The sequence below is a fragment of the Alexandromys fortis genome, unplaced genomic scaffold (genome assembly GCF_014885135.2).
Source record: "Alexandromys fortis isolate MF-2015 unplaced genomic scaffold, M_Fortis_MF-2015_v1.1 scaffold_11, whole genome shotgun sequence".
In the NCBI taxonomy this organism is placed as follows: Eukaryota; Metazoa; Chordata; class Mammalia; order Rodentia; family Cricetidae; genus Alexandromys; species Alexandromys fortis.
This window is the reverse complement of record NW_026067912.1, coordinates 16,892,811-16,920,414: the sequence shown is the minus strand read 5'-3', so window position 1 is coordinate 16,920,414 and position 27,604 is coordinate 16,892,811. Positions and strand designations below refer to the sequence as shown.

General features: G+C 43.1%; 2 protein-coding genes and 1 pseudogene across 2 annotated transcripts in view; all 3 read left to right on the top strand.

The window, feature by feature from the left end:
- The first annotated feature begins 288 nt into the window (after positions 1–288).
- Rwdd2b (RWD domain containing 2B) lies at positions 289–6,052 on the top strand. The gene is made up of 5 exons (XM_050138531.1): positions 289–1,770; positions 2,860–3,086; positions 3,172–3,239; positions 3,360–3,722; positions 4,764–6,052. Exons 2-5 carry the CDS (start codon positions 2,880–2,882, stop codon positions 4,996–4,998), a joined length of 873 nt encoding a protein of 290 aa, XP_049994488.1. The 5' UTR covers positions 289–1,770; positions 2,860–2,879; the 3' UTR covers positions 4,999–6,052.
- A 6,397-nt stretch (positions 6,053–12,449) lies between these two features.
- Ltn1 (listerin E3 ubiquitin protein ligase 1) overlaps positions 12,450–27,604 on the top strand; it is a 62,003-nt gene continuing 46,848 nt past the window's right edge. The window contains 6 exon segments of the mRNA XM_050138755.1: positions 12,450–12,607; positions 17,258–17,461; positions 18,948–19,046; positions 19,512–19,742; positions 20,783–20,835; positions 21,618–21,798. Coding sequence (XP_049994712.1) covers positions 12,473–12,607; positions 17,258–17,461; positions 18,948–19,046; positions 19,512–19,742; positions 20,783–20,835; positions 21,618–21,798 — 903 coding nt within the window. The 5' untranslated portion in view covers positions 12,450–12,472.
- On the top strand, positions 24,486–25,528 carry LOC126499509 (translation initiation factor eIF-2B subunit alpha-like; annotated as a pseudogene).

Genomic DNA, 27,604 nt, shown 5'->3' with positions numbered 1-27,604 from the left:
TCGAGCTCAGGCATTGGGCTTTACCCCAGCCCCACCTCTGGCCCCTACATAACTCAGCCATTTTGGCTATGCCAGTCTCTTAGCCCAGCCATCCTTCTTAGTTGGCCTCTTCTGTCCCCTCTCCCCTCCTTCTCTCTTCACATAGCCCTGCTCATGGTCATATTCACTCTGGACTCTCCCAGAAGGCTCTGCCTCTGGCCTTTTTTTTATCTACAATAAACCTTCACTGTACCTAGGATCAATTATGTCCCTCCTTTTTTACTTCTTTTGTTCATTTGCTTCTCAGCTTGGTCACAAACCAGGACAGTCAACATCAATCCACATGCCCACATCTCTACTGCTTTACTGTTTGGTGGTTCAGAGACAAGAATCACCACAAACGGGAAGGTTCTACAAACCCAGAATTTGTAATTATTGACACCACTGCTTAATCCCATGTGCGCACATGTGCACAGATAAACATTGCTCCAGTGGACCTGTGCTGGCTCCATTAAACACCACCGCAAAGCTCCTGAAGAAAGCAGAACAGCAACGAGCTTCATATTTTCATAGGATTAAAAGCCTACTGGAAGAAACATCAAATGTGCTTCTTGCGTTTTGAACAAGGAATTCAAATCTTTTTATATCTCCCACCTTGCAAGACTTTTAGACAATGTTTTACACTCCTTTGTACACCCAGTTAAAGTTGTCTTTACACAAAAGGCCAGCTGCTCTATTCCAGTAATTTGATCACCTGGAGCAGTGTGACCCCTTCTCCTCAGAACAGTGACCCCCTTTCCCTTCCTTCTTCATTTTCTATGTGTTGGTTGTTTTCAGATTATCTGAATTAAGATTATGAAGTAGGACCCCATTCAATGGGAAAGAAAGACAGTCATCACCTGAGTTGGATAAAAACCAATGCACTTCTTATCTGTGTTTGTTCTTCTGAGACTGCGCAAGAGTAAAGTTTGCCTTGTCTGGGAATGTTAGTCGGAACTGTGGTCTCTGTTTCTTAGAGACCACGAAAGAAAAGAGTTCTTAAGAGTAAGAAAACAGACTACGTCCGAGTTTTGCTTTTAACGTAGTTGAAATTCAACTACTAAACGCTTTTGTAAGCCTGGAATTTCTGGCTTACAAAAAGAAACCCCTTTTCTGGAAAAGCAGACCTCTCTTGAGAAGTGACCACCACCCATATCCCCCGTAGTACACACCAAACTGTTTCTTTCCTAAAGGCACAAGTTCTAAGTAGAAACCTGCAACCTTGGCATCTGTAAAATTTGCTTAGCTTCTGAGAAAATATCGTTGAAGCAGGACGGGTCACGTAAAGAACAGAGGACGACAATACTGCCTACCCTATGTACGCTACTGAATGTTTCTGCTCTAGACTCTCAGGCATTAGCAAGAATCCTGGCTCTCTCTGATCAGGATTTGTTCTGGTGCTTGCTGGCCGACGTCCCTTGTTGTTCCAGGAGCACTGCCACAGCCCCAGCGCCCTAAGACAATGAGTCCGGGATGGAAAAGTGTTAAGAATAAAAACCCGGACCATGAAGCATCTAGGGGGTCAAAGTATCCCTTTGCTGTCCCAGACATCAAACTAAGCAAGAAGCAAGAAACTTCCTGCTTCCGGGACTTGCGTCTTCACGCGCAGGCGCCTGCCCGCAGAGCTGTCCTGGCTTCCCTCAGGAAGGGTTCAAAGGTCGCACCGTTCTCTTCAGTCTCTCTGCGGGAGAGACCTGAGCTGTGGGTGCCTCCAGCCACGGGGTGTCGGCGGTGCGGCAGTCTCGACTCCGGGTGAGTGTGGCATCGGGTGCTCCTGCTAAGCGGAACTAAGCATCTCCCCGCGGGTGGAGGTGGGGGGGGGCTCGAACGGGCGGCCGAGGAAGCAGCACTTCCGCCCATTGGCCAGAACCGACCTCAGTGTTTCCTGGCCCCGCCCACAATCTGCGGGCTGCCCAATCAGTTGTCGCTGTGCCTGCGTGCGTGACAGCTGTATTAACGCGTTGGGACCCGCGCTTTGGTCGACCTCCTTAAATCGCCCAGCGAGGACCGGCAGTTGGGAGGCAAAGGAGGCGGGTCTCTGAATTCTAGGCTAGCCTGGGAGACCCTTTCTAAAAATGGAAACGTGTCCCCATTGAGGAAATTCACATTTTCTTTTACCTTTTCACAGCAATCACTTAAGTCTTGAGCCAGAAATTCTGTTTACTAAACTATTTAATTATTAATTTGCCTGAATTTGGGTTATTGCATAGGCGGAGAAACTCACAACCGGGAGTTTTCAAAATACTTACCAGTCTCTTATTCAGTTCATCCCGATTCCAGTGTGACCGGTCACAGTCACTCACCCCTCTGGCTGTATCTTCTGGCTTTTTGACTACATAGTTTGTTTTCTTCTATGAGAATGGCCATTATTGTAACCAGAAATTTACTGCATAGATTTTTGTGAATTTCAGTGAATTGTCTCTTACTTAATTAAAAAAAAATGTATGCGTTTGTGTCACAGAATGCCATATGTCTGCATGTACTCAAGAAGGGCATAGGAGTCCCAGGAACTGGAGTTACAAGCCATTGTGAGCCGTGCAACACGGTTACTATGGAGCAAACCCTGGGGCAGCAGGAGCACTCCTAACTAACTCCTAAGCTGTGTCCGGCACTGCCTCATAGTTTTTCTTCTTAGCATATACATGACAGCAGACTAAAATACAACATATGGAAGTAGAATTTCATATAGTAGAATATAATACATGGAAGAGGAAAAGACTTTGGCTAATTTTTTTTATTATTTTATGAAGGGATTAAATATTTTTAAAGGAAATGCCCATGGGCGCTATTGAATTTTCCCAAGACTGTGCATAAATCCTTTCTCCCTCCGTAACTCCTTAGGAGCTTGCCGATGTCTCAGCATGGTTGAGCTAGAACAGGCAGAGGCCCAGCTCTCTGAGTTAGACCTCCTGGCCAGTATGTTCCCAGGTGAGAATGAGCTCACAGTCAACGACCAGCTGGCGTTAGCAGAGCTGAAAGACTGTGTGGAGAAGAGGACCATGGGGGACCGATCGTCACAAGTATACTTTACAATCAATATGCACCTGGACTCCTCTGAGGATGCAAGGGTAATTCTGTTGCGTTTTGAAAAGAGTTGGAGCATGTCAAGACCTAAAACAATGCTTATAGCATTTTTCTCCCTTCTCTTCTCAGGTGATGTTTTCTCTGTCTTGCTTGCTTCCCTTTAAATACCCTACAGTTTTGCCCGAAATCACTGTCAGGTATGTTGCAGAAACCGTGCAGCTCAAAATTAATGTGGAAACAAAAGCAATTCTTGTGTTTGTTTTGTTTTCTAAGAAAATTGACTTATATCCCCCCCCCCACCCCGTGTCTTGCATCAGATCGGTATCATTGAGTAGATCCCAGCAGACTCAGCTGAACACAGACCTGATGGCATACCTGCAGAAAAACTGTCTCGGAGAGGTCTGTGTACTGAATGCCACAGACTGGGTTAGAGAGCATGCCTGTGACTATGTCAGCAGAGATGCCTCCCCCTCCCCTGCCAAGGAAAGCCCAGCCCAGCCCATGGATCTCACTCTCACGAGGCTCTGGATCTACAGCCATCACATCTACAACAAATGCAAAAGAAAAAACATCCTGGAGTGGGCAAAGGAACTGGCCCTGTCTGGCTTCAGCATGCCTGGGAAACCCGGTGTGGTGTGTGTAGAAGGCCCACAGAGTGCTTGCGAAGAATTCTGGTCAAGGTGCGCCTTCGCCTATATTAGATATCATGTCATTACTTATAATCTGAAAGACGGTACTCGAGTTGTAGAAATAAGTATGTCCCAGGGGGTTTATCTTCACGGGGATTGAGTCTCAAGTGGATCGTAAGGCAGAAGTCATATATAACGACACACGCATATTACCCTCCTCACCTAGCACAGTGCACACTCTGTAAGTACATGCAGAATAAATTAATCCCTCCCCCGATGCCATCTAGGACCTATCAGTGTCCATGAATATGTTCTCTCATTATCTAATGAATATGATAACCTTTCAACCTATGAAACGGGAATTCTTTTTGAGGATAAGAATAGCCACTTGCCTTATTCCTCTGTTAAATTTCTGAGAAGTTCCTTAAGCAGCTTAAGAGTCAACCATTTGTACTGTTCTAAAATAGGTGTGACAGTGGCTGAGTTTGCAGCTCAGTTGGCAGAGTGCCTGCCTGGCATGCACAAGGCTGTGGGTTCGGTCCTTCACACTGTTTACACCAGGCATGGAGGAGTGGTCACACATCTAGGCCCTTTGAAGGTAGAAGTGGGAGGACCCAGAGTTTACTGCCACCTTTGGCTACATACTGAGAATCACAGAACCCTCCTACACAATAAGTAATTAAATATTAAAAATCAAATTCTAGTGGAAGATCATAATGATGACAGTCAATGAGTGTTCAGATGGGATCATAACCAGAACCATTTGATGAAAATAAGCCCCCGAGATATTACCTTTTTATTTACAGGAACATGGACTGGTCAGTTGTTCTTTGTCCCTTTGTTATAATTTGTTTTTTTTTTTGTTTTGTTTTGTTTTAAAACAGGGTCTCACTATATCCCTTGTATAGTGTGAAACACAGTATGTAGACCAGGTTTTCATTTCACAGAGATCTGCATTCTGCCTCCCAAGTGCTGGGGTTACATACATGTACCACCTCCCCCAACGCTGAGAAGTGTATCTTATAAATTCTATTCCCGGTGCTGTAGAAAAATCTATTTTGAAATTTCCTACTTTGAAAACCTGTTTTTCAGACTCAGAAAACTGAACTGGAAGAGAATTTTAATCCGCCACCGAGAAGACATGCCATTGGATGGTACGAAGGATGGAACGGAAAAACAACGGAGATTTTCCACTTTTGAGGAAAAGGCCTTCAGTGTCCACGGAGCCAGAGGAAACCACATGGACTTTGGCCAGCTGTATCAGTTCTTAAATGCCAGGGGTTGTGGGGATGTTTTCCAGATGTTCTTTGGTGTGGAAGGACAGTGACTCAGTGGGTGGGGGGTGGGAGTCACTGTTCCTTCTTTGGTTGTTTCTTCCCATTCTTTCTCGAATTTTAATGTTCCATTCCACAATGTTATAGGCATGGGAGCATAAGACAAACTGTAATATAGTTGCAATGCATCAGTTAAAATATGCTGTGACTGAAAGAAGAACTGAGTTTCAAATTATAAAATTTCCATTTCTAACAGAGAAGGCTGGAGAAATGGCCCAGAGGTTAAGAGCACATACTGTTATGGCTGAGAACCTAAGTTCAGTTCCCAGCACCCACGGCAGGCAGCTCATAATCACCTATAACTCATAATGTCAGCTTGTCTGATGGCCTCTGTCCTCCTCAATGGTGCACGCATAAACATGCACATATACATACACTCAGGGCATCGGATCCCCGGAGCTGGAGCTACAGGAGGTTGTGGATTGCCCATTGTGGGTACTGAGGACCAAACTTGGCTCCTCTACAAGAACAATGCATACTTTTAACCACTGAGCCATCTATCCAACCTGGTGGAAACCTTTTGACGTGAGCTGGACATGATGGCACGCGGTTGTATTCCCAGCTCTTGGAAAATAGAGGAAAGAGGATCGGGAGTTCAAAGCCAGCTTGAGCTACTTAAGCTCTTTCTTAAAACAAAACATAAAACAAAAACAAAGTTATTCACAGGAACTTTTGCACAATAAATTATCTGTGAAAGTAATTTTGGTGGTTCAGCTTGTATTTCCAGGACGCTTCTGCCTTTACTGAGGAACCTGAGAACGCTGTCTGCTCTCGGCCTCTGTTGCAGCTGTATCTGGCTGTAGGTTATAGTGGCAGGATTCTGGGGATGAATTTGCATCTCTTTCTGCCGTGAAGTGGTGGCAGGAGAAGGGAAGGATGTCCGAGACAACTGCGGAAATGCCTGTCATTCTTGCCCTGTGCGGACCCAATACTAGTCCTTGGTGATTGCCAGACCTTTCAAATAAAATGAAGTTTTAAAGTCTCTGTGTTTGTTATCAGTAGCCAAAAGTTAACCTGTCACTTTTTTGAAACACTATGGCTTTGAAATTATAATATACAAAGAGTAAAGATTTTCCTCAGCTGTGGCCATTGGTCATTTCTAATTCTGTGTACTTAGACTTGGCCCCTGTTTGTCCTTGCCTCACGACTGAAGACTGAGCAATGAGCAGGGCTCACATAAACTTTTTTTTTTTTTTTTTTCCGAGACAGAGTTTCTCTTTGTAATAGCGCTAGCTGTCCGTGAACTAGTTCTGTAGACTAGGCTGGCCTGGAACTCACAGAGATCCATCTGCGTCCGCCTCCCCAAGTGCTGGGATTAAAGGTGTGTGCCAGCACTGCCTGCCATGCGAATACTTTTTGTTGTTTTTGTAATTTCTTTGCTTTTTCAGACGTGGTCCCAGTGGTGGGGTTGGAACTCACTATTATAAAGGCTGGCCTTGAAGTCACAGAGTTGTCTGCTTCAGTCTCCAGAGTGCTGGGATTAAAGGTCGGTGTGTGACACTTCACCCAGTTTGAGCTCAAGCTTTCCAAAAGTCCTTGAGAGTTCAGATTGTAAAGTTGTAGAATTTAGTTTTTGCAGATTAGAGTTCGATTTTTTTCATTATGGAAATGACTTTCTGTAATTTTATTTTCATAACCACCCTGTTTTGTTTGTATTAGAGTTGATTATCACCCTGTAGTGAATATATTACAAGCAATATATATATATATATATATATATATATATATATATATATAGCCACTGAATTAGTAGATAAAATATAGTAGTTATAATGCAGTGTAGAATTCAAAGAGCAAGATCATGTGACTAGGTTAGTATGAAGAAGGGTAAACACAGATGAGAAATGTTAGTAGTCTGGCACACCTTGGAAACCTGGCACAGTCTCCCCTCTGCGTACGGCAAGCAGTTCTGACTGTAAGCAGGTGTAAAGGCCCCTTTAAGAGACAGACTCTGAAACCGGGTAGTATTGGTGCACCTCTTCAATCCCAGCACTCAGGGAAGCATAGGCAGGCGGATCTCTATGAGTTCAAGGCCAGCCTGGTCTACAGAGTGAGTTCCAGAACAGTCAGAGACACACAGAGAAACCCTGTCTCAAAAAAACAAAACGAACGAACAAAAAGAGACAAGTTCCGTCCACTCTCAATCTTTCTCTTCCCCGCCATTCTTCTGAAGAGGTAGATTTCTACCTCTCTCCCTCTCCCCCCTCTCTCTGTCTATCTCTCTCTGTCATCCTCTCTTCCCTCCCTTTTAATAAAACCCCACACTCAAACTATGTCTACATGGTGTATTCTGTCACCCGCCGTGGTTTGGACCCAACCTACTACAGGGCACTGCAAAGGTCCCTCTCATGCTGTATCTTAGCAAGAATCTGGCTGGGTGATGGTGGCGCTCGCCTGTAATCCCAGCACCTGGGAGGCAGAGGCAGGTGGATCTCTTGAGTTCGAGGCCAGCCTGGTCTACAGCGTGAGTGCCAGGACAGGCTCCAAAGCTACCCAGAGAAACCCTGTCTCCAAAAACAAAAGAAAACAAGAATGGTTAAGCACAGTGCCCATGTTTATGTCTCCGGCACCTCCTCAGGTTCCTCCCTGCTGCCCACGTCTGGGCAGGTTTGTTACTTGCCCTGGAAATATCAGTTACTCCTCTGCTGTTACCGTACTGCCAGACCAAATGTCTAAGTTAGGGTTTCTGTTGCTGCGAAGAGAAACCATGACCATGGCAACTGTTATAAAGAAAAAAAAAAAAACATTTAACTGGGACTTGCTTACCGTTTCAGAGGTTTAGTTCATTATCATCATGACAGGACATGGCAGTTTGGAGGCAGGCATGGTGCTAGAGAAAGAGCTAAGAGCTCTACATCTTGTTTGACAGGCAGGAGGAGAGACTGCCACATTGGGCCACACTGGGCATAGCTTGAGTATACGTGAGATCTCAAAGCCCATAGTGATACACATTCTCTAACAAGGCCACACCTCCTAATAGTGCCACTCCCTATGGGCCATGCTTTCAAACACCTGCGTGTATGAGGGCCATGCCTATTCAAACCACAACAATGGTCTGTGTTTTGAGAGCTCTGACTCCATCAACTAGCAAAACTGGATAAATTCTGACATCCCTAGAGGCCACCGAAAGGACTCAGGTTGTGTGTGTGTGTGTGTGTGTGTGTGTTATGGAGAGTGGTGGATAGAGCACAGACAATAGATTACTTTTCACAGAACTACTAAATTTTTCCCAGTCTTGAACACTGTATTAAAATAAGGTATACAAGTGAGCATATCTCAGCTGTAACATGAAAGCAGTGTAGTAAACTCTTACATAGTTGCCTCCCTAAGACCTGTCAAGTTTAGATACTTCTTAAGTAGGCTAGAGAAATCCAGATTTTCTGACCTCCTAATTAACCCAGTTCTCTGACCCAGGTGATTTGGTTTATGCCTTTAATACCAGCACTCCAGAAGCAGAGGCAGATGGATCTCTCTAGTGAGTTCCAGGTTAGTCATGGCTACATTGGGAGATCCTGTTCCCAAACCATTTTTTTTTAAATTAGTAAATTTGAAAATCTGTGAGTTTGGTAGCCTATAATTCCAGCTCTTGGAAGGCTGAGGCAAGAGAATAGAAAATTTGAAGCCATCCTGAGTTATGGAGTGAGAACTTGTCTCAAACAGATAAAGCACACATCCTGTTATGGTACAGTATATGCAATGCCTTCATCTTTGGGCCCTATCCTAAAAAAGCTGATAAATGGAACATAAAAAATCCTTTAAAATTTACCTTTGTACCATATTATCATCAGTGGTTACTATTATTTTTCCTGCATAATACTAGAAAATCCTAATATGTTAGGTTTTAAGAGTATGAGAGGGGAAGAATGGGCTCCAGAGAGAGGGGCAGGGTTTCAGGCTTCCTTAGGGAGAACAGCGCTATCCTTTCTCAGGTCCATTACAGAGGGAGGAGGGAGGGGGCAAGTGTTGAATTAGGAGTCAATGGACCCAAGGTTGGTTCCTGCCACCTAACTGGACTAAGAGATACTACGCATCCTTCTTGTATTTCTGGCTGAGATAAAAAGTCTCAAGGACATTTCTGGATAATCTACAAAAACAATGAACCCAGTTAGTAAAGGATGTGACAGTTCTCGCTTTCCCAGCTATGCTTTCTGGAAGGACCTGTTCCCCTGTTCTCAGGAAGAGAGGGCGTATGGGTGGAGGTACAGGGCAGGTCTCTTGACTATGTGATCTGATGTTGTTTTTTTCTTTTTTTGAGACAGATTTTCCTGTAGCCCAGACTGCCCTTGAACTCACTAAGTATATGCTAAACTGACCTTGAATTTCTGTGGGGCTCTGGGCAGCCTGGCCACTTGTGGGGCCCAGGCCACGCAGCTGCCATGGCGGGCAGCACCGGGTTCCAGGAAAAGCCATAAGCTGACACAACCCAGAGAGGGTCAACATCTAAAGGAAAGTACCTGAAGTTCCAACCAGTAGATAAGATTAGATAAGACCATCAGAAGTCCCTGAGCCCAGGACTCATTGTGCTTTTGCCTACATCCATGGGCAAATATCAGCCAATCAGGGTCCTGAATCCTAGACACCCCCCCCCACACCTACTATGTTAAAAATCCTTCCCAGACTGGTCTTGGCACTCCCTGCTCTCAACTTCTGCATCCAAGCTTAAGCTTGAATAAAGGCTCTTTGCTTTTACGTACAAGTGCGGACTCTGGTGGCTTGGGGGAACCTCATGATCTGGGCATAACATCTTCCAACTCGATGTCTTCAGTGCTGATATCTGAGGGGTGTGCCAGCACCTGCTACTCAACGCTGGGAATCAAACTCACACTTCAAGCATACTAGGAAAGCATGCTACCCAGTGAGTTACTCTACCCCCTCCAAGTCTGCCGTTATTAATTTGACTTGCAGTATATATGATGATTATATATTTATATATAATTTTCCTTACTACAATTTAGATGCTTATACATTTATTTTAATAGCATCAATTCAGTTTGCTTTTAATTAATTAATTTGCATTTGTTTATTTTTTTTGATACAAAGTCTCACTATGTATTTCTGACTCTCCTGGGAATGATGTATATGTTACATCCAGATTGCAGGGTCCCCAAACCACCATGGAGTCCGCACTCATAAGTAAAAGCAAAGAGCCGTTATTCAAGCCCGAGCTTGGACTCTCCATCTGTCTGCTGAAGCAGTAGAGCGGAGAGTGCCAAGCCCAGTTGGGACCATAGTAGAGGTGTGTGTGTGTGGGGGGGGATTTCCAGGGTTCAGTACCCTGATTGGCTGACATTTGTCTAAGTGTCTTGGCAAAAGAAGATTAGGTGAGTCCTGGGCTCAGGTACTGGTGTGGGAGGTCCTTCTGTCTATGTGTTGCTCTTACTGGTTAATGAACAAAGAAACTGTCTTGGCCTGTTGATAGGGCAGAACTTAGGTAGGTGGAGAAAACTGGATAGAATGCTGGGAGAAGGGAGATGGAGAGAGAGAGAGATGCCATGGAACCACCGCCAGAGACAGACATGCCAAAATTTTGAGAGTAAGCCACTGCCACATGGTGATACACAGATTAATGGAGATGGGTTAAATTAATATGTAAGAGTTAGTTAATAAGAAGCTAGAGCTAATGGATCAAGCAGTGATTTAATTAATACAATTTCTGTGTGGTTATTTCAGTTCTGGGCTGCCGGAAAAAGCTGTTCCTTCCAACAAGGTAGCCTGGTGATCTTATTTAATCTTATCTAATGGTTGGGATGTCAGGTACTTCCCCATTCGATGCTGGCCCTCCCTGGGTTGTGTCAGTTTATGACTTTTTCTGGAACCCCAGGCTGCCTGTCACGACAGCTGTGCAGCCTGGGCCCCGTGAGTGGCCAAGTGGCCCTGGACCCCACATGGCCTGGGCCCCATTATGTGGGGTCAGGCTGTCCTGGGTCCCATAGTATAGACCAGGCTGGCCTTGAACTGAAGAACTGCCTGCTTCTGCCTCAAAAGTGCTGAAACTAGAGGTGTGTGTCACCATGCCTAGCATATAGTTTTGGTTTTGGGACATTTACATTTACTTATTCTTTCTTTCTGTCTCTACCCCCACCCCTTCTCTCTCATGTGTGTATGTGTTTCATAATGTATGTGGAAGTCAGTTCTTGATTTTTATCATATAGGTCCTGGGGATCAAACTCAGATCATCCAATTTGGAGGAAAGCACCTTTACCTGCTGAGCCATCTTGCTTGCCCTAATCCTGCCGATTTTACGTTAACATTGGTCGGGTGGGTGTGCTGGCACAAGCCTTTAATCCCAGCATTCCAGAGGTAGAGGAGGGTGGATCTCTGTGAATTCGAGGACAGCTTGGTCTACAATATGAGTTCCAGGGCTTAAAAACCTTAAAACAACCAAGGGTGTTACACAGAGAAACCGTCTTGAGAAACCAAATAAAAGAAAAAGAAAAGAAAAATACAAAATTTTCAGTCCCCACTCCTGTGCTGTTGCTGATCAGTCTCTTTGATGGTTTGAACCCTCTCCTGAAAGTGTACAGCACTCTCATATGTATTTGTGCTTTTACAGTGTATTATTATTATTATTATTTATTATTATTTAGATAGTGTTTCTCTGTGTAACACTCTTGGTTGTTTTAGTGTTTAAGGACCGTTGCTGCAGAGGACTTAAGTTGAATTCCCAGCATCCATGTCAGGTGGCTCACAAAGGCCTGTAACTTAAGCTCCAGGGCAAGCAATACTATACCATCTTCTGGCCATGGGTATTGCTTGCACGCACTCACACACACAATTTAAAATAAAGCAATTCTTTAAAATGGAAAAAATTTAATCTAGGTTCATATTCCTCTATTTGGCATATAATTTGTTTCAAACAAGAGCCACACATTGTATTTGCATGATCTGTCTTAGGACTTATTAAATATGTTATTTTTTTCCTCCTCCACGCCCAATTTGTTAACCCATTTTTCTTGTAGGATTTCTTACGTTCTGAATTCTTTGGCTGCGCCAATGTCGTTTTATATACTCCCCTGTACTCTGTAAATTATTACTTTAGCTCCGCTAGATTGTTTTTGATTTTTTTTTTTTTTGCAAGAATACTTAATAGGTCTCCAATACTTTCTATTGGATTCTATCAAGCTCAGAATCTGTTTCTCATGTCGATGATCGCATCGCTTTCTTTACTTCGAGCAGTTTTTAGCACAGTTGCTACCATACCATTCTACTGCTATCTTACGTAACACCATAGCTGAAGTCAAATTCCCACACACTAGGTAGGAAAGGAATCGCTTCGCTGCAATTACCCAGGGCAGGATTTGGCGCTGCGGGCCCAATCCCGCTTTCTTATTGGTCACCATTGACGCCACTCACGATGGCGTGCCTTCCCTGTGACGTTTCAGGCAGCGGATGGTCAGAGTCCTGACGGAGAGGCGGGAGCGGAAATGGGAAGCCAGAGGCCCGGGTGGGCGGGCGCAGGTTGCTACAATGAGTCCCCTTCCGGCACGGGGGACCGGAAGTTGTGGCCCGGCGGTGCCCACCTCGGCTCCGCAGCCCGAGAGCGCGGCCGCCACCGCCACCATGGGCGGGAAGAACAAGCAGCGGACCAAGGGAAACCTGAGGGTGAGGCCCGGCGTGGCAGCCCTGCGGCGCGCGGCCCGGGCGTCTGCAGGGCCGGGAGGGAGGCGTGTGACCTCCCCGTGTGTGCGTCCCCCGCGGGTGGGCAGGTCGAGGAGTTAGGACCCAAACGACGTTTCACGCCGAAGCCGTGCGTGTGGGAGCGCGCCCAGGGGAGGTGTCCCTGGGAAACGGGGTCAGCGTTCAGCCGGGTGGCACCTGCCCAGGTGGCCGAGGTTGTGTAGGAGCTGTGGGAGGAAGAAGAGAGCGTGGGCTCCGTGGGCTCGGAAATGTCCCGTGGTTTTCCGTCCCCGTCCCTCCCGGCCAAGGCCGGAGCCCCTAGATGGTATGCGTGGTTTCAGTCGGTGTCGCCCCATTGGCTCTGTGGCCTCCAGCTCACCTCGCTTTTTCTGCCTTGCCCTGGCCACCCTGACCTCGCCACGTCTTGACCCGGCCTGGCAGGTTTCCGATGCCCTTCTGTTTAGGTGGCTCTAGACACGTCAGTGCACCCTTCCTCCAGTGTCAGCCCCATTTTAATGTAGCTGTTGTCGGTGCCAACGACGCTGCGTGCCACATAATTTACTAGCTTACTTTATAAACATTTTAAAGGCAAGTGTTACTGCCCTTGTCCTAATGGATGATAGACACACGCCCGCCCGCACTGGTTTTTAGCACAGTTCCCTTTTATAGACCTGTTCACCGCCTTTGACTCAGTTAACTTTAATGATTCCAGTATCAAAACACAACAGTTACAGTAGGATCATTCCTATATTAAATGCTTTTCTGGTATTCTCGTTTAATTGTCACAGAATGTATTTAAAAACCTTATTCACAAAAAAGAAAACAGGCTGAAAAGCCAAAAAAAAAAAAAACCTTATTCACTGTTTTAGGGCAAGCGTATTAGAATTGCAATTTGCGTATTCTGTTTTGAAAATGTTTTGCTGTATAGCTCTGTCTGGTCTGGAACTCAAGTCTGCAGACTACCAGGAACTCAGAGACCTATTTGCCTCTGCCTCGAGAGTACTAGGGTTAAAGGCATCTGCCAAGCTCCGAAACCTCCATATTCTTGGAGTCACCAGCTGTTAATATTTGTTTACATTTCATTTTCTCTCTGAATTCATAAATTTGTATCACCTTTAGAAAGGTTAATTTCGGTATTTTAACACCCAAATCCTTTACCTTATCTACTCTAAAAGCAATTCCATTCTTCATATACCGTGCAAAACTTTAGCCATGATGGGCTACTTAATCATAATGTGCAGACTTACAATTCACGTGTCTACTAGCCTCTGTATTTTTAATTCCGTTTTTAGATAATAACATTTTAAAAGCATTTGTGACTCAGTCAAGTATCACTTGTTCCCTTTGGCTGCCATTTAATTCTTTAGACGTAGACTGTTTCCCATTTCTTGCCCCCTTGAGCATGTTTTTAAATGTCACAATAACCAGGAAGAGTTGGCATTGCTTTCATTTATTTAGGCTCATCTCATTGTTTCCTTATATCAATTCGAGTTAAGTCATTCGCATTATATTACACTAGAAGTACACAGTACTTGTTCTTGGTTTTTCTTTATCAGCGACACTTGCTTAGTGTTGACCACCGAAAAGTTACCTTTTCCCATTGGCGAATGACAAATATGTGGTGTTGCAGTCTGACGTTGGATATACTGTTCTTCAAAGTTATTTCCAAAGTTTTTAAAACCCTTAGGTGATTCTTGCTAGGATCACTTATTACTATGGTAGTTTAAGAACTTACTTTTGATATTGAAAATGATTCAGATAGTGAATTAATTGCTCTTACCTCATTTGAAAGATGATCTAACTGAAGTTTACAGTTTAAGTTCGTATACCCTGGAAGCTTCAGAGTTGGGACTTGAAGTTTAGTTTTTAAAATGCTATCTATTTGTGTGTGCATGTGTAGATTAGAGGAGGATTTTCAGAGGCCCATTCTCCATCCCCCTTTATGTGGTTCCCAGGATCAAGCTCTGCGTTGTAAGGCTTGCGTGGAAAGTGTTTTCACCCTCTGAGCTATTTTTTTCCCCCTTATTTTTTGAGACAGAGTCTGTCTGTGTAACAGTCCTGGCTGTCCTGGAACTCTTGTAGACCAGATCGGGCTGGCTTCGAACTCAGAGATCTACCTGCTTCTGCCTCCCAAGTGCTGGGATTAAAGATGTGGCCACCACTGCCTGCTGGTCTGAGACTTCTTAATGTAGCTCAGGCTGGCCTCAGATTTGTGATCTTGGTGCAGCCTCTTCAGTGTGGGGATTACAGGCCTGTACCACTAAGATGGCAAACTGCTGTTCTCTGGTTTGTTTGTTTTGAGCCTGGGTCTCGTATACCAGGGTAGATTTGAACTCATTATATAGCTGAGTGTGGCAGTGATTGCTCCTCTTTCTCTTCCTCCTCCTCTTACTTATTTATTTATTTAGGTTTTTCGAGACAGGGTTTCTCTGTGGTTTTGGAGCCTGTCCTGGAACTAGCTCTTGTAGACCAGGCTGGTCTCGAACTCACAGAGATCCGCCTGCCTCTGCCTCCCGAGTGCTGGGATTAAAGGCGTGCGCCACCACCGCCCAGCTTCTTCTTATTTAAAGGTTTATTTATTCATTAAACATACAGTGTTCTGTCTGCATTGCCTGCATGCTAGAAAAGGGCAGGAGATCCTATTATAGATGGTTGTGAGCCATCATGTAGTTGCTGGGAATTGAACTCAGGACTTCTGGAAGAGCAGTCAATGTTCTTAAGTTCTGAGCCATCTCTCCAGCCCCATGATTGCTATTCTCGAAGTATCAGTTTAATGACGGACACAGATTTATAAGAAAGTATGATATATTAAGCAATTATGAAACAGGCATGAATGGACAGACTGAGAACAGAGGAGAATGTTGTCTGGTCTGAGGGAGAAAAGCATTGCAAACACCAGTGTCTTGAGGGATAGATAGATAGATTGTCAGGCAATGAAAGGAAGGAAGGGCCTTTAGATGGAGAGAAGACTATGGTTGAATTCTGAAAGCTCATACTTAGGGAACCTTGAGTGGAATTCAGAGTCTTGAATGATGGGAGATGGGANGGGGGGGGGGGGGGGGGGGGGGGGGGTGTGGGGGGGGAGTGTGTGGCAAAGTATAGGGTATTAGAGTAGTTTCTGTATTTTATACCCATAGTAGACATTGAATAAAAGATACTGTTTGTACATTTAAGGAAATAGTTTTAAATGGGAAGCTGGGGATTTATACTTTTTCAGTTGCTGCTAGTTATCATTGGCAACTTGAACTTCAGTTTCAACACAGCCTTCAGTGGTTTAGTAGTCGGAGTTTGTGTTTTATAGTTTTATTTTTTTAATTTGTTTTTGTTTTTTTGATACAGGGTTTCTCTTTGTAGCCCTTGCTGTCCTAGGACTCTCTGTATACCTTGAATTCATAAAGATCCACCTGCCTTTTCTCTGAGTTGACATGACAGGTTTCTTTGAATAGTTCAAATGTTTGTTTTCTCATTAGCAACAGAACCCTAACCTGCAGAGTAGGGGACTAGTATATTGATACCAGTCAAAACATTGACTATGATTCGAAAAAAAGAATGTTTTTTAGAAAAATTGATTATATGTGTATGCATGTGAGTGCAGGTGCCCTCAAGGTCCAGAAGAGGGCAGGGCTTCAGATCCCTGCGGTTGCAGCTAAGGCAATTACGGGCAACCCATTTCTGGGAACGAGCTCAGGTGTTCTGCAAGAACAAACACTGCTGAGCCGTCTCTGCAGGCTAAATATGTCTTTTGGTTTGATCATTACATTGATTTTTGTGTGTATTTTAGTAATTTTGGCTTCCAGTACATGGAAATGAGCTTATCTGCTCTGAAGGGGTTCCATAGCAGCATGTAGCATTAGATCTCTCTCAGTATGATAAACAAAATTGGTTGGACCTATTAGTTTATATCATTATAAGATATATGTATGCAAATACTGTCTGTGTGGTATTTGGAAACTAAAGTTTTCATAAGTGAATATATATTTTAGGCTTTGAACTTTCATTCTTTTTCTTTCAAATGTTCTCAGTGCCCATTGATATCCTAGCACTTGGGAGACTGAAGCAGGAGGGTCAGGAGTTCAAGACTAATGTAACTACATGAGACTACCTGCAAAATCAAGAGTTGTTCTGATGTTTAGGAAACTCTAATTAGAATTGTGTGTGAGTGTTTTTTTTTTTTTTAAGTTTTTTTTTAAGTTTTTTGAGACAGGGTTTCTCTGTGTATCCCTGGATGGCTGTACTGGAACTCACTCTGTAGACCAGGCTGGCCTCGAACTCAGAGATCCACCTGACTCTGCCTCCCGAGTGCTGAGATTAAAGGCGTGCACCATCACCCCCTGGCAAGTGAGAGGATTTTCGATAGGCTCTTAAGCCAGAAATACTCATCTCCAGGGAACTTGCAGGCTCAGGCAAGAAGGAGTCCACTGTGGTAAAGATTCTTGTGAAAGAGTTAAAGAAGTTAGTTTCTTGGTGTAGTTTACATATTTATTCTCTTTTTAGCCACAGAACCCCAACTTTTAGAACTAGTGGAATTGTGTGTTGTAAATAGCAGTCAAACCACTGACTGTGAATTGTTATTTTCAATTAATGTATGTGTGCAAATGTGATCTGACTTTCTTTCCTGCTTTTCCTTCTTATCAGCCTTCGAATAGCGGCCGAGCTGCAGAGCTTCTTGCCAAAGAACAGGGAACAGTGCCTGGATTTATTGGTTTTGGGACATATCACAGTGACCTCGGCTATGTTCCTGCTATTCAAGGAGCTGAAGACATAGACAGCCTCGTGGACTCTGATTTCCGAATGGTGCTGAGGAAACTTTCCAAGAAAGATGTCACAACCAAACTCAAGGCAGGTTTTCATTGCGCGCACACACACACACACACACACACACACACACACACACACACCACTTAAGAATATATTTCTGGCCAGGTATTGGTGGTGACACACGCCTTTAATCCCAGCTCTTGGGAGGCAGAGATATGTTGGAGGAGGGGCCACTTGTTGGTCCCTGGCTGCTCAGAACACCGAAATAATCACACAGAAACTGTATTAATTAAATTACTGCTTGGCCCATTAGCTGTACCTTATTATTGGCTAACTCTTGAATATTAATTTAACTCATTTCTATTCATCTGTGTATCGTCACGTGGCTTACTGGCTAAAGTTCTATCTGGCTCCGGTGGGCCTACATGGCTTCTTTCTAATCTGCCTTTCTTTCTCCCAGCATTCTGTTTAGTTTTCCCTGCCTATCTAAGTTCTGCTCTGTCAACAGGCCAAGGCAGTTTCTTTACAAATTAATCAATAAAAGTAACACATAGACAGAAGGACCTCCCACACCAAAGTAGGCTGATCTCTGTGAGTTCAAGGCCAGCCAGGTCTACAAAACAAGTTCTAGGACAGCCAGGGTTGGTTCAAAACTCTGTCTCAAGAAACAAGAAAAAATAATGTAGTTTGTTAGAATAAATGTAAGGTTTATTTGTTGTAAAAGAAAATGTGCAATAATTTATCATTAGTTCCTTTACAGTTGTAATTTTTTTTGACACATAAGTTTAGTTGACATTGACTTTTGGAGTTGTAAATTAGTTTGCCGCTCTAAAACATTTTGAACCACATTTTGGAATCTGGCTATGTAATAATTCACAGTAGAGGAATATAAGTTTTTAAATTTTTATGGTTTTGCTATGTAGCTCTTGCTGACCTGGAACTTGCTATGTAGACTATGCTGTTCTTAAATTTGTGACAATCTTCCTGCCTCTGCCTTCTGAGTGCTGGAATTATAGATGTGAGCCACCATACTTGGCTGTTGTTATCTAATTATGCATCTGAGTGTTTTGCCTGAATGTATGGGTGCTATGTTCATGTGTGTGCTCCGGATCCCAACAGAAGGTGTTGGATCCTCTGAAGCTGTAGTTAGGCTGTGAGTTGCTGTGTGGGTACCTGGAACTGACCCTGGGTTTCTTGAAGAGAAAACTGTACTCTTAGCTGCTGACCTGTCTCTTTACACTATTTCATTTATTATTTATTTAATTTCTTTTATTTTTTATTATTTTGAGATTTGGTGTTATATTTCTGAGCTCGTCTGAGCTTTCTGAGTTTAAGTGGTCTTCCTCAGCCTCTATCCTTTCCATTTGTTTTGTTATAGTAAAGTCGAAAAGTCTAAAAGTTCAGTTTCTACTATAATGGATGGTGAATTTTTTTTTGTTTCCTTGACACAGATAGAAATAATATATTCTCCTTTTAAATAAAGTAGACTAAACTTCCAGAACAAAAGAAAGAAAATGAGGAGGCAGTGTTACATTTGTTAATCCTTGACGATGTTAATTATTTTCAGGCAATGCAAGAGTTTGGAACTATGTGCACAGAAAGAGACACAGAAGCTGTAAAAGGGGTCCTCCCGTACTGGCCAAGAATCTTCTGCAAAATTTCCCTTGTAAGCATTAGAGTTTATGAGCCTGCTTTTGCTTAAGTGATTCATTTCTGGAGAGAGTTTCCATTCTGTGTTTGCTACAGAAGGTTGATAATGAGTTCCTTATAGTTACTTAGTCTTTGAATATCTCTTGGATACAATCTGATTGGAAAGGGGGAGAAAAGAAAAATTATGTCATATGATTGCCCGTAAAGAAGCCCTAAATCCTCAATATTTTAAAGCAGGCATTTTCTTTCTCTCTTCTTTGCTTTTTTTCTTTTCTTTTCTTTTTTTTTTTTTATGCCTTGTAATTGGATGGGGGCGGGGGTTATTGTTGTTTACACATGCTCCACTACTGAGTTATTTCCCTAGCCTGTCAGAAGTCGTATTAGTTTGATTATATACATAGATGAATTCCTACTGTGAGTCATTGTAGACTATTTACAGATATTCATATTTATTTTTAAACCACATTTCCATTATTAATAGGACCATGATCGCCGGGTTCGAGAGGCTACACAGCAAGCTTTTGAAAAACTTATCGTTAAAGTAAAGAAGCACTTGGCTCCATATCTGAAAAGTGTAATGGGATATTGGCTGATGGCTCAGTGTGATACATACCCCCCAGCAGCAACTGCAGCCAAAGATGCATTTAAAGCTGCTTTCCCTCCAAGCAAGCAACCTGAAGCCATAGCGTTTTGTAAGGAAGAAATTACAAGTGTGAGTTTCTGGAGTCATTCTGTACCTGTGTGTCTCAAGCATCTAAAGGTTCTCAGGTGTATGTGGTAGCTCTTTACCTGCTTTTATAAATGTGTCAAGAAGAAACAGATTATGTCTCTCTTCACATATACAGTAACAAAAGTTTTCTGTAACCTCAAAAGGTGTAAGGGATTGGCATGATGGCCCAGTGGGTAAAAGTGCTTACCGTGTAAGCCTGAATACCTGCGTGTTCCTTACAGCCCTCATAAAGGTAGAAAGAGACCTGATTCCACAGCTGTCCCCTGACCCCTTATCTGCACACGTGCACAGTGTGTGTTCTCTGTGGGCCAGAGATGGGAAAGGAAAACAAATCCTTATCTCTCTCAGATTTGTTAGCTGATTATCCCACGGTACTGCAGTTATAAGAATGATGAATAGCCAGGTGGTGCACATCTTTAATCCTAGCACTTGGAAAGCAGAAACAGGTGCATCTCTGTGAGTTTGAGACCAGCCTGGCCTACAAGAGCTAGTTGTTCCAGGACAAGCTGGGGCTCTTAAGGTACAAAGAAACTTTGTCTCGAAACCAAAAAAAAAAAAAAAAGAAAAAAAGAAAAATTACTGAATAACTAGTAAAGTAACCACAAATATTTAGTGGAAGATTTCTCTTGATGGGAATTGGAGCTGTCATAAAGTTCCTGTCTTTACCACAGTAGCAGCCAATGAAGGAGATAGGAAGAGAAAAATGACCAAAAATCAAACCTATGTCTGATTTGGTTAGTAGGTGGGTTGAGGGTATGGGAATTTTTATTTTATTTGTTTGTTTATTAATGTATGTATTTATTTGTTTATTTATTTTTAGATAGTGGTTTTCAATGTAGCCCTTGCTGTCCTGGAACTCACTCTAGATCAGGCTAGCTTAGAACTCAGAGATCTACCTGCCTCTACCTCCCAAGTACTGGGATTAAAGGTGTGTACCACCATCGGGTATTGGATTTTCCCAATATCTGATCAATATTGACAGTTCCATAAAATCTTAAGGTTTTGATGGTTTTCTCTTTCAGGTACTGCAGGATCACCTTCTAAAAGAAACTCCTGATACACTCAGTGACCCCCAGTAAGTTACGTTGTTTCTAAGTAACTCTCACTCCTAATACACTCCGTGCCCCTCCCCCCTCCCCAGTAAGTTACATTGTTTCTAAGTAACTCACATGAGGCATTTACTTTGTTGGTTTCCATGTGTAGTTTCAGTGTGACATGTTCTAAAAGGAATTCCAAATGCAGGTGAAATTATTTCAGAGAATGCTACATGGTGCCTGCTATGTGCTTTTACTTCAATTTTGGCTGGCTATTAAATTTGAATTTTCTGAGCTACATATGCAGTTCTATTAGAAAAAAATTTACATTATTTTTCTCATTTACCTTTGGCAGTTACAGCAGCAGGAACTATTGTAAGGTCTGGCATACTTGAAGTAGCTAAGAAGTTGTGTTGAAGAAGTAGTGAAGGGTTTTATTTACCTTTATGTTGTTGTAATCCAACTGTTGAAAGCTGCACTAAGTAGGCGGGTGCCTTCCCAGCCTTCCTAGAATCTCTTGGCATGTGCTGCCCAGAGAGCATGGTACTTGTGGTCACTTCCTCCATGTGTGCAAGTGTGGCTTTCACTTGAGTTAGTTGCAGAATGTGAGATTAAAATTCTGCCTGTGGACAGCCAGATGGTACCTCAGGTAAATGCCCTACAATCAATCCTAAGAACCCGAATTCAAGCCCTAGGACCTTCATGGTAGATGGGGAGAAACCTCTCCCCAGTTTGTCCTCTGACTTCCTTATATGTACGTGAATAAAAAAATAAAACCAAAAACAAACTCTAAAACCAAAACCTATTTATTTTTCAAATCCAGAACTGTTCCAGAGGAAGAGAGAGAGGCTAAATTCCATCGAGTTGTCACGTGCTCCCTATTGGCACTAAAGAAACTGCTTTGCTTCTTGCCTAACAATGAGCTCGATTCCCTGGAAGAGAAATTTAAGTCACTTTTATCACAGAATAAGTTTTGGAAGTATGGAAAACACAGTGTACCTCAGGTATCATAACAGTTCTTAAGATCCTTTTCTATAACTTCCCCTGATTTCACTGCACTTATGCTCATGTTTATTGTTTATGTTCAGAGTCATGCAAGCACACCTTTGTCATTGGCCTTTCAGGACTTAATTGCCTCTTACTAGATGGGTCCTGTATTTTCACCTCTTTGTTGTTGGGGTTGAACTGACGCACATGCTTTGCTAATGCTCCAGAGTCACTGCACATCGTCCAGCTGTGGGTCTCTGTGTTAATTCCATCCACTGCAAGAAGCTTCGGTTAGGGTTAAACAGAGCACTCATCTGTGGTTATAGCAATATGTCATTAGCATATAGTGTTTTATATAGAAACATATACAACAGTGTTTTCAAAAGAAAACTTTAAAGTTTGCTGCCTGTTAAAATGTCACTTATAGGCAATACTTTGCTGAATTTGATTTGCTATTAATTTTGAAGAATATACATAAATATTTTATAGGGCCAAATATTTATATTTTATTAAAGTTTTTTATTTATTGTGATTATAATTGTATCATTTCCCTATTCTGTTAAATTTATAACCTCTTTTTCTTTGACACACACACATATAAACATAAAGATGGTTAGTCTTTAATAATATATTCCTAAATACATAAGTACAAGCAGCTCAGTTTGTAAGTTCCTTGTATATGTATGACTTCAGGCTGACACTGGTACTGGATAGTCAGTTGGTGCCTTTGGGGAAGATGGTTTCCTCTACTTTCAGCATTCCTTACTTCCCTGTAGGTTTTTGTCTGGGGCTGAGGCCTTGTGAGCTTTTCCCCTTTTGTGTCTGTTGGTCTTGTCCTTGCTTAGGTTATGTTCAGGCAGCCTATGTGTGAGACTTTGTAACCAATAATGTTGCTTTTTTGACACTTCTAGGTGACAAATCTCACAGCAAAGCTTTTGTTCTTCTGGTTGCTGCAGTCTTTCCGCCCCTCTTCTGTTGTAGCTGTGTCATTAGGGGTGGGCTCTACAACTCTGTTTCCATGGTTGGATTTTGTAATAGTCTCCTCTTCCAAAGAGATGGTTCTTTGATGAGAGGCTGAGAACTACACTTACCTGTGGGTATAAGGATAAATGTTTAGAATATAGTTAGGGACTGTTCTGGTTTAGTAAAGTGGCAATTGTAGGTTCTCCAGGATCCATGGCTTTGCTACTGTAGGCTGGCTGACGGAGTTTCCAGTACCAGGCATTATTTCTTCCTTGTTGAGCAGGCCTAGAGGTTATATATGGCTTAGATGGAATGGAGTCAGATGGGTGCAGGGACCGAGATGGTGTGAAGAAGTGCATCCTGGTCCAAGCATGGAGTTTGGGGTAGATCTCTGGGGGTTGGGGTGGGGTTGAGGAGAGGAGGATCAGGTGGACTCATCTGTCTAGACCCTGGGGAAGGCTCTGTAGGATCTGGCTGAGTGGAGTATTGGGTGTGGTGTGGAGCCTGTAGGTTCAGAATTGGGGACAGGGAGAGACCTCCAGGAAGCCTAGAAATGGGTAGTGGAGCTCTGGATGTGAGACTACGGCTAGATTTGGGGGCTAGCGGAGAGTACATGGAGCAGGACAGGTGGTCTCACCAGGCATGTGCAGGATCGCTCTTCATATCTTTTCGATCTCAAAACGCATTATTTATATTCCACATCTTCATTTTAGACTGCCTTATACAGTCTTAAATGATAGCAATTATTTTGTTTTGAGCATATTGTTCCACTGTCTGTGATTTTAATTATTGTGTCTGAAGTCAGTTATCAGTCTTGCTGTCCTTTCTTGGGAGGTAGTTTGTCTTTTTCTCTGGCCATTTAAAAATTCTTATCTTTATATTTTCTTTTTCGTGGAACTCACTACGTAGATGAAGCTGGCCTTGAATTCATAGAGATCCTCCTGTCTCTGTTTCCTGAGGGCTGGGATTGAAGGCATGTACCATGCACTCAGCTTTCTTTACATTTTTTTAAGAACATTATTTTTATTTTATGTGCATTGGTGTTTTGCCTGCCTATGTGTCTTTGTGAGGGTGTCAGGTCCCCTAGGACCGGGGCTATAGACTATTTTGAGCCTCTGTGTGGATGCTAAGAATTGAACTCAGGTCCTCTGGAAGAGCACTGACTGCTCTTATCCACTGAGCCATCTCTCCTGCCACTCTTTACGTTTTCTTAACTGCAGTCTGAGATGTCCTGGTGTGGATTCTCTTCCATGCATTTATGTGTCCTGCTTGTGATTTACTGGGATTCTTGGATCTGTGTATTGGGGCATTTAATTGACTCTGGAATGCTCAGATATTGCCTCCAGATACTTCCTCTATTTCAGTCTTTCTTTCTTTGGTGTAATTAATGCAAGATGAAATCGCTTGCATATTATCTTGTTTGTCTCATTTGTTTTTCACAGTTTTGCTTTGTGTGCTGCTTGTGGATTCCTTTTATTCAGTCTTCCACTTCACTGATTGTGTTTAGTTTGCTTGTTTCAGCCTATCCATACTGTCCAAGCAAAATAGCGCAAGCTGGGTATTCCTCCCCCCTCCCCCCACAGATCTCATTGTCCTGAGCTCACTCCTTAGACCAGGCTGGCCTTGAACTCACAGAGATCTGCCTGCCTCTGCCTCCCAAGTGCTGGGATTACAGGCATGCACCACCACTGCTCAGCAAGCTGGGTAGTTTGTAAAAAGTAGAAATCTCATGGTTGTAGAGTCTGGTAAAACTCGATGTAGGGGACATGCACATGCTGACTTCCGGTGCTGACAAGCAATGTAACAGAAGTGATGCCTGAGGCATGCGACATGAGATAATTGAATACTTTAAGTCTCAAATGAAAGATGATCCTAACATGGTCTTAGCGGTGGCTGCTCTTGAAGAGAGACAACGGAGAGACACTTGAGGGCGAATCTCACCAGTGCCATAGAAAGACTCCTCCATGGCCATGTCCTCTGTTGGAGAGCTCTTCCTTTGCCTCGTCAGCCTCAGCTCCCTGGAGTACTGTGATTACTCCAAACGTGCGAAGATCATGATTGAGAGGGGAGCTTTTCCTCAGGAGAGCGTCCCTGTCAAGAAATAAAATTGCAGATCTGTGTCATACTTTCATCAAAGATTGGAGGGGGGGGGCACAGAATTTTGACTCATGCCTAATCCAGAGTCGTCCTGAGGGTCCCGGAAGAAGCCATGGCAGCCAAGAAGCTGTTCAGTGTGTCTATCATGGAGACTCAGCCTGATTTATCAGGGAAGAAAATGGCCAAAACCCTCTGCCACCTCAGTGTTCCTGTCACTGTGCTGCTGGATGCTGCTGTTGGCTATGTCATGGAGAAAGCAGATCTTCTCATAGTTGTTGCTGAAGGAGTGGTTGAGAACGGAGGAATTATTAACAAGATTGGAACCATCCAGATGGCGGTGTGTGCCAAAGCCCAAAATAAACCCTTTTATGTGGTTGCAGAAAGTTTCAAGTTTGTAAGGCTCTCAACCAGCAAGACGTCCTAGACAAGTTTAAGTTCAAGACAGACACTCTGAAGTCTGTGTAGACTGGACAGGACCTCAAAGAGGAACACCCATGGGTTGACTATACTTCTCCGTCCTTGATCACCCTGCTGTTTATGGACCTGGGTGTGGTGACTTTCAGATTTGTATGCAAAGGTTCACATCGGAAGTCCTGGAGAATCCTTTTAACTCAGCTCTCTCGTGTCTGAAACTTATTTGCAGTTCTAGAACCAAGCTGAAGCATCCTTCCGGTTTGCAGAAACTGACTGTTTCCAGAAGTCCAAGTTAGGTGACTGGCTGCAAACCCAAGGAAGGACAGCACACGAGTGGGGGCCTTCTTCTCATACCACCATACTCCAGGCTGGTCTGAATCAGTGACTGCAGTGACAGCCACTGAGAATACATCATAAGGTGCCTTACACAAGGCAGGAAACACTGCTGGCTGCATCTGGCTTCAGGCCTCCATCTCAGCACCGTCAGGCCAGACAGGAAAAACCAATGCAGGAGCCACCTTCATAGGATGGTGCTTACAGAGTGTCTGAACCTAACCTCTGCCTTACTTTAGACATGGTTAGGCCCCAGACAGTTTTTGTAAGTTAAACATGGGAACAAATCAGGATCTTTTCAAATAAATTATATGAAAAATTTAAAAAAAAAACATGTTGGGCTAAAGATGGCTCAGTGGGAAGGAGCTTTTGCAGAGGATTTGGGTTCCGTTTCCAGCATCAATGTAGTGGCATACAGCCATGGGCAAATCATTTCTTGGGTATCTAACATCCTCTTATGGCCTGTCCCCTCAGCTTGGTGCCTTTGCAGGCATGAAGCATGGGCATGATACACATAAATGCAGGCAAAACACTCACATATGTAAATACAATAATTCTCAAATTTTTAAAAGACTAATGAATATGGCATAAGAACAGACAGAAGGACCAATGGAACTGAATAGAAGACCCGGATATCCTTCAAACACCTGATCTTCGGCAAGGAAGCAAAAAAATATCAAATGGAAAAAAGAAAGCATATTTAACAAGTGTTGCTGGTATAACTGGATATCAACATGTAGAAGAATGAAACTAGACCCATATCTATCACCATGCACAAAACTCAAGTCCAGATGGATCAAAGACTTTGACATAAAGCCAGCCACACTGAAACTTATAGAAGAGAAAGTGGGAAGTACACTTGAATGCATTGGCACAGGGAACCACTTTCTAAATATAACCCCAGCAGCACAGACACTGAGAGAAACAACTAAAAAATGGGACCTCCTAAAACTGAAAAGCTTCTGTAAAGCAAAGGACACGGTCAACAAGACAAAACAACAGTCTACAGAATGAGAAAAGATCTTCACTAACCCTACATCAGACAGAGGTCTGATCTCTAAAATATACAAAGAACTCACGAAACTAGACACCAAAAGAACACATAATCTAATAAAAAAAATGTAGTACCGACCTAAACAGAGAACTCTCAACAGAGGAATCTAAAACGGCTGAAAGACACTTAAGGAAATGTTCAGCATCCTTAGTCATCAGAGAAATGCAAATCAAAACAACCCATCTTACACCTGAAAGAATGGCCAAGATCAAAAACACTGATGACAACTTAAGCTGGGGAGGTATTTGCTAAATGAGAGACCCCAGATACAGAACTCCGCTATTAAATAGGATATGTGTGAAAAATTTTATCCTTTCTGCCTTTATTCTGCCTTGGTAATTCCAAGTGTCTTTTCAGATTGTTACTCTTTAAGAGTAATTGTTTTCCATCCACTCCTCAGAGATGATAAAGCTGTCCATTAGTTGTTAACAAAGCCTGCCATATCAAGTTGAGGCAGGACCAATCCCCTCCCCTCTGTAAATCAAGGCAGAGCATAGTATTCCACTAGAAGAAATGGGCTCCAAAAACCCAGATCACACATGAGGGATAAGTTCTGGTCCTACTGTCAGGGGCCCAACAAAAAGGTCACCCACACAAACTGTCACCCACATTCAGAGGACCTAGTTCAGTCCATGCAGGTTCTTCAGATCTTAGTCCAGAATGCATGAGCTCTCACGGGCTCACACCAGTTATCTCTGCAGGTTTCCCCATCATGATCTTGACCTCCATTTTTCTTTTTTTTTTTTTTGGAGGGATGGGGGGAGTGGAGGGAGGAGAACTGTGGCTGATATGTGAAATGAATAAAGATATCAATAAGAATAAAGAAATTCACTCAATTTAGCCTATAAAGTTATGGAAAATAATACTTTTTAATGTGGGATGTCCTCTGTATGTGATGCTTTTATTGGATCATAAATAAAGCTGCTTTGGCTAATGACTTGGCAGAGTAGACGGAGTCAGGA